Consider the following 7,849-nt stretch of genomic DNA (forward strand, 5'->3'; position numbering starts at 1 on the left):
GCATATTAGCATATGATTGGGTTCTTCTAGACATATTAGCATCTAGATTATTAGAATAAGCTAACCAACCAGTTATGTTGGTATAAATAATATTCAGCAAATCAAAGAAAACCAATCAAATATTATAATATTTAGGATTTTATGTAAGAATACTTTGGATTCTTTAGCAACTGTAGTAAATTTTCATTTATGGTTGCCTCGCCAACTGGTCAATATCAGCCATCCTACCCTTGATGAAAGGACGGTCGGTGTTGCGCCTTTTTACGCACTGATCCAAGGGCATCTGGGCCCACCCAAAAGACGGTCGATGTCAGTGATTTTTGCATAAAAATTTCCATGACCTGCACGTCGACCGTTTTCAGTCATTCTCTGAAAGCCATTACCGGCCGAATATCCTTTGATTATAAGGGTATTTTGGTAATTTTTCTACAGAACGGTAAGAGTCATATGCCTTTAAATGCCTTTGAATACCTTTGTATGTGCATGCCATCTCTTTCTTGCTCTCTTCCCTTTCTGCTCATTACTTCACTCTCTTTGACTTTGTCTTTACAGTAGTTTGTTTTCAACAATCTCTCCTCAACTACATGGATGATCGGGCCAATGACTCCACCAATGGTCCGATCAACGGCTCGGAGAGGTCCGAGCCAGTTCGGTCCCGGTGGACCCCGAAGCCTGAACAGATCCTGATCTTAGAATCCATCTTCAACAGTGGGATGGTGAACCCACCCAAAGATGAGACTGTGAGAATAAGGAAGCTCCTTGAGAAATTTGGGTCAGTGGGGGATGCCAATGTCTTCTACTGGTTCCAAAATCGACGGTCCAGATCGCGCCGGCGGCAACGTCAGATTCAGGCTGGCCTGGCAAACGACTCACGGATTCCCGTCATGGGCCGTGCTGGCAGTGCAATTCAATATGAATCCACTTCAGCTTCCTCGGGCAGTGGATGCTTAGTTTCTTCATCTTCAGTGCCATTTCCAGCCTCTTCTTCCTGTATTTTGGCTTCTCCTTCTTATCATTGCGGAGGTTTCGTCGAGGATGGCAGCAATGATCTATTTTCAATCTCTCAGCAAATGGGTTTGGCTGAGATCGAGCACACATCGTCAGGTTCTTCCATGTTTTGGCCTTCTGATAATTCCAACTTGCATTACCAGTCTGGTTAGTACATGGTATTCTTTTTTCAATGCGTTCATCTTGTTAATGTTGGAAGATAAAAATGCCTTTCAAGTCTTAGAGAAAAGCAATGATTTTTCAAGTCATAGAAAAAAGCAATGATTTCAAGAAATATCAGTAAGCATACAGTATCTCCGATATCAGTATTTTAATGAGTTTTGAGAATATTATTTTAATGGATTTTTTTTTCATGAAGTTTTCACACTGAAAGTTCATCAAATTTATTTATTTTTATCTGATTTTTTATTTAAATCATGGTGTAACCAGTTAAGGCTCTGAATAGTACTAATTCCATTTTATTAATGATTTTGGATTGAAATCTGATGGGAATTGCTCAACAATGTCAACTTTGTAGCTTGATATGTTATAGACCATGGTTTTTGGTAAAAATAGATGTATTTCACAGAGACGCAATTTAACATTCGCCTTTTTGTCATTTATTTATTATTTTTATCATGTCCTTATGCTCACCATCAAAGCAAATCAACTGATTCTTTTTCTTTCTAGTTAATGTGTAATAGGTTCATGTGGAAATTTCTTTTCTCTTCTTTTTACTGATCATTTACTTGCCTCTTCTTTTTTTTTTCTTTTTTACTTTTTTTGAAAGTGTGGTTCACTTGCTTGATATATCCCACTCTTTGGTTTTAAGTGAATTTGATGTTCTCCAAGGGCAAATACTACTATCCCATATCTCTATTTAATGTATTTAGACTCTCAATTCGCTCAATCAAAGCTAACGGATTATAAAATCTACATTTAGACCGAGTTTTGGTAGAAAATTTTCATTTATTTATGACTTGGGCTTGTGAACCTAGAGGCATTGACACCATCAAACATCCTTGCTTGAAAGTTCTAAATTAGTGGTTTTAGTGGAAATTTGATTCACTTATCTGGTACGTACATGTACTTTTCTCTTGAAGTACTCATTGAGACCCCTTTTTTTTTTCACATGCCCTTAGATCCACCATACTTGCATTCTTGGGTACAGATGCAACACTAGAGATTTTTTTTTTTTTTTGGAAACTAGACACCCATATACTCTTTTCTACTAAATTTCTTAATATAACTCATTTCACATGCACTTAGATCCTCCGTACTTGAATTATTGGTATTCGTGGATCTGATGGCTTTTGGTGGAAATTAGATCAATTTCTCTAATATCAATGACTCATTTTCTCTTTACTTCGCGTTAAGCTCCTTTTTCACAAGCATTTTTATTTTCCATGCTTGAATTGCCATGCACTAGAAGGCTTTTAGCATAACCTATATCTCTATTCTAATACCACATACTTTTTCGTAACTTTGTTGTTTTAAAATGCATTTAGATTCTCCATATTTAAATTACTTTGTATGCATGTTTTATAGGACTTTCACCGGAAATTAGACACTTCTCTATACCCGCTTCTCCTTCTTTCTATTAAAATTATTTATGGAATCGTTTTTCACACGCATGGACATTTTCCACACTCCGTACTTGAATTACAACCGAATTATGTATTAGAGAGATCTTGTTAGAAATTATATATAGTTCACAAATGCCCATATCTCTTTTTGACATGCAATTATTAAAAAGCTTAAGAATATATGCTGAATTGAAATTGCATGTGAAGACTTATAAGCTCCATGATTTGCAAAACCAGGGTTTATTACTGTGTTTATCAATGGCGTACCATCAGAGGTCCCTAGAGCGCCTCTGGATGTGAGAGCTATGTTTGGTCAAGATGTAATGTTGGTCCATTCCTCAGGAGAGCCGGTTCCAGTCAATGAATATGGAATTTCATTGCAAAGCTTGCAATTAGGAGAAAACTACTTCTTGGTAAGCTTGTTGTACTCTTTAAATTACCTAAATGATGACAATATAATTAGGGCCTGTCTGGAAAGATGCATTGCATTGCATTAGATGTATTTATTTTTTTTTTTACACACACACTCACACCCCCACACATACCCACATACACATGCTACAGTGGGATTTCACCACCACAATGGGTACTTGAGTCCATGACCTTGTGTTTAAATTCTTGTGAGCCTACCACCGAAGCAAGAGTAAAGACTAGGGGTGTACATCGAGTCGAACCAAGTCGAGCTGGCCTCAGCTCAACTTAGCTCGGCCACTAGCTGATCTCAGCTCGAACTCGACTCAACTCGATCCTCGAGCCTGACTGGCCAGCTCGGCTCGTTTTGGTCAACAACTCGGGCCAGCTTAGGCCGAGTTTGTCGTTGAGGCATTTTCACAAACACCTGGATTGCACCTTCAAAATCTCACTCTATTTGAGATAGCAACAATGGTTTTACAGGTATTTTATCAAACACCTCCTAAGCAACATAAAAATCATGAAAAAAAAAAAGGCGTTGGTTTCATATACATACCTTCCTTGCCACCAGCACACTTCTTTAAGTCATTTCATCAAACACTTGGTGAGCAACATCAATATCAAAGTAACCGAGTAACCGAACTGGTTCGATCCGAGTTCGATTTGAGCTGGGTTAATTTCGATCCGAGTCGAATCAAGATGGGGCCAGCTCGAACTCATTTTCAAGCTCAAAAAATCAGCTCGACTCGGCTCGAACTCAGCTTCAAACCAAGTCAAATTGAGCTTTTTCGAGTCGAGTCCAGCGAGCTAACTGACCTAGCTCGGTTCGTGTACACCCCTAGTAAAGACTCAACATTGCATTAGACGTAACTAACACCATTATTACATGATGATTGTGTCTAGAAATATCATGATATTTTGACCATCCAGTCCTACGTTTGAGATTAAAATTCTTTTTCTACAAAAAGCATTGTTTTATGTAAAATTAGTGTTTGGTGATTGCTGAAATTTTAATAAATAGACCAGATTTGACAACTAATGCCGGTCACTAATGTTCATATGCAACTCAAGCGTCATGTGTAAAGGGTGAATAGAGATGGATGGCATGGAAAAAATGCATGCATCAATGTGGGGCACAGCCCTTAATGTGATTAATTGATCATCTCTTGGATGATCTTTTATTGCATCTTTGTTTTATTAGTTTTGATATATTGTCTTTGCCTAATCTCCTCTTATCCTCTCTCATTCTTCCCACCTAGGTATATTTTGCTATTTTGACATTTCTACTCTTAGGGATTGTTCAGATTGTGAAACAAGAAAAGATAAGAAAAATATAATGATTGATTTTCATGAAATTCTGATTTTACTCGGATTTCTTTAGTACTGAAAATTGAATTTCACTTTTGATGTCTTATTTCGGTGGTAAGTAGAAATGTCATTTTCTCTTATAATGGCTACCTTATACCTGTGAGTGGGAATTTGTTTATGGTGTTGGGTAATATGGGTTGTTCTATGTAAATCATTATTTTCTTTTCCATCCAAAATATAGTGAAATGTCCTATCATTTCAAAAGTACATAATTCTTCTTTCTTTTCTTTTCTTAGTGTGTTTAGATTGGTATAATTTAAAATGTAATCATTGATTTTCATGAAATTATGATTTTACTCATATTCCATTAGTACTGAAACATGAATTTCATTTTTTGATGTCTTATTCGGATAGTAAGTAGTAATGTCATTTTCTCCTTGTACCTGTGAGTGGAAATTTGTTTATGGTGTTGGGCAATGGTTGTCCCGTGAAATGTCCTATCATTTGAAAAGTACATAATTCTTCTTTCTTTTCCTTTCTTGGTGTGTTTAGATTGGTATAATTTAAAATGTAATCATGAAATGAAAACGTTTTCTATAAATGTGATGTTTTTCACTTATTGCAACAATGAAGCAACCTATGGAGTATGGTCTTCCTTTCAACATTTTTTCCTAAAAGAGATCATTTGACCTTTTTTCTTTCCAAAAGCTTTCTCATATCCAAACTTTTCAAGAAATAGATTTCATCTTTTAGCCATTGACCATCACATGTTTCTCTAGACATGTTGGAAACTAAAATAGATAAGTATTTAGGATTCTTTTTTCTATGAATTTCTTTTTCACAATTTTCCTTAAATGTGAATTTTTCTATTTTCAAATTTACTTTTTACATTCCAACAATCCAAACAAGCCCTTAGTGAAGTTCCCCTAAATTATGAAATGACATTCATTTCATTGTGCAACGAAACTCATTTCATGATTTTGAAAAATTCTACCGTTGTAGAAATTCAGTCAGAGGCTATTTTTCTCACTCCTGAAATGCCCACTAGCCAAATGCAACCCCAGAGAATGGAAACCATCATGTTTTTCAATGTTCTTGGGTTTAAAGTTTTCATTTTTATCTCTTTTAAGGATTCATATTCCACAGGACCATCAGTCCGTTGCACGCACTACATACATGGGTCCACACTCCCTAGTAGGAACCATTCACCTTGTAGGGCCCACAAAATTAACAGCTCATAGAGAAAAGAGACCATCAAGCGGGTCCCACCTTTGTACTCAAACAAACTATTAAAAACTATATATAATTAAAAAAGGACCACTGTTCTTATCATATGTGGGAAATTCCTGTAAGAAGATGAGCTGGATCCATGGAGCAAAGACCCACTAATTGGAAAATCAATCAGTTCTCACTGTAGCACTCAAACAAACCGTTAAAAAAATGAACCACTGCTTGCATTATGTTTGCATTATAAATGGGAAATTCCTCTAAATGTGTGGGCGTGATCATCCAATCCCTTAAAATTTTGAACCATGGGCCTCCAGCGAACTGGGTCAACCATGGATCTGCTCACCAATTTTTGTGGCCCATGCACGGCAATGGAGCTTACAATTTTGGGTGGACCTGCAGACTACTAAACAGATCATATTAAAGGGAAGAAATTTACTAATTTAGTAGAGGGCATGAATAGTTTTATTTTTCTTTAATTTTAGTGAGGCGTTCTTTTCAATGGTCTCTATCCCTCTAATACTTTATGTATTTTGTAATTTTAGTAAAGCATTCCTTTCAAAGGTCTCTATCTCTCTAATACTTTATGAGGGTATCCTGGGAATTTATAGAAAATTGGCAGACATGTTTTTAATATAACTTAATCATTGACACCTCTCCCTCATGTTCTACATGGGTAATGGGCATTTTTAGAATTCCATGAAAACTGTCACCACTCTTTCTCTCTCCTCCTCTACATTTCTCATCTCAATGGGCCAACTGTATGGATTCCTACCCATGCACCTAGTTGCATGTGCACTCTGTTGTCAACCGCATTGCCTATCTGAACCGTCCATTGGGTCCAGTCCAATCTTTTGACCAGTAGGAAAGAATTGCACATATTCAATGGTCCTGATCATTCATAAACGAACTTATCTTCTATGAATGATCATATCCATCTTGCATGCCGCTGACTAGATGGTTTTGATCATCCGATAGGTATGATCTTTTCAAGGAAACATATGGAGAATAGGCCAATCAAAATGGATGGTGCAGATTGATGATCTGGATTTTCCACATGTTCAAACTGAACCATGTGCTTCCATACACTTAGCCCACTAGATCATCTCTCTTCTCTCTCATATTTTTTCTATTTTCTATGTATGAATTGCATGAAAGCTGTCACATCTGTTTGTTATTTATTATTGTTTACAGGTTTCAAGGCCCACTTAAATTTGAAGAAGATCACACCCCAAGTGTTCGCACTTACAAAATGAGAGAGATTTTCCTCCATGATATTAGAGACCCCTTTCCTTTCGATACCAAGTTGGCTCACCATCTTTTACTATTACTTCTTCTTTTGTTTTTGTAAGGCTTGCAGAGCTGATTATCGCATGCCTAATCAAGCTTATAGAAGCAACATATAAGAGATGTCACATAGGCAAGCCATGTAATTTTTGCACTTGTTTGAGTGAAATCAATGGAGTCTAGACGTCTATAGTTTTACGAAAGCTTATGGTGTGATGAATACCAGTGCAGGCATTGGGAATGGACAGTCCTTTTTATTATTTTTTTCCTTAACACGGCTACACGCAGCTTTCCCACGTGTGGCTGTGTTGCATGTGCAGGATCCGGGTTGTTCATCAGGTTGGGCCTACAGTGTGTGTTGTGGCCGAAAAATCAGGCCCAACTGCAGATGGATGGATTGGTGGGATATTGGACGTTTAGAAAGAACTGAGCAATTTTACACATTGGGTCGTACACGTGTGGCCCCACCTAATGGGCAGAATGGCCTAGTTTCAACTCATGGCAAATAGACAGTTCGATGGACCACCTTCTAACCAACTAATGGACGTTTAATACCATGAACCTAATTTTCCATATACATCATACACGTGCGGCATATCCAATGGCCATCAATGTTCCATATCCAACCTACACGTGTGACCGATCCTATTCTTTTTTCAGGCTACGGTTTCATATATAGATTGACCCACCAGATGAACGGCTTGGATCTCATACCAACGTGCCACATTTGCACGTGTGGAGATCCTATTCTTGTGAGTAGGCTTTGGAGGTGCACCCTTACTCGGTACTCTCTTTCCCACGGGAAGAGACATGGTATAGCCTTGAGAGTGATGAGAGCCGTAGGATTCCATGAGAGGGTTTATGGGGTTTATGTCATGTCCCTGAAACCGATGAAGGGATCGGCAACTTGGCTTCATCACCGCCCACTTATCCAATCCAAAGGAGACGGATGTTTGTTACTCACTACTTTATTTTATGTGCATTTTACCATTGCACATCCATTGAGAAGGATCATGTGAGATCATGGAGCTTTGAACATGTGG

General features: G+C 37.6%; 1 protein-coding gene across 1 annotated transcript; it reads left to right on the top strand.

Annotated features, from left to right (window-relative positions):
- Positions 1 to 482: 482 nt before the first annotated feature.
- On the top strand, positions 483 to 6,999 carry LOC131250582 (WUSCHEL-related homeobox 11-like; the record flags this gene model as incomplete). The annotated part of the gene is made up of 3 exons (XM_058250870.1): positions 483 to 1,155; positions 2,811 to 2,986; positions 6,714 to 6,999. Coding segments are annotated over 3 exons (867 nt in total), but the record flags the coding sequence as incomplete, so codon positions are not given.
- Positions 7,000 to 7,849: the final 850 nt, after the last annotated feature.

This window comes from Magnolia sinica, chromosome 7, assembly GCF_029962835.1.
Source record: "Magnolia sinica isolate HGM2019 chromosome 7, MsV1, whole genome shotgun sequence".
NCBI lineage: Eukaryota > Viridiplantae > Streptophyta > Magnoliopsida > Magnoliales > Magnoliaceae > Magnolia > Magnolia sinica.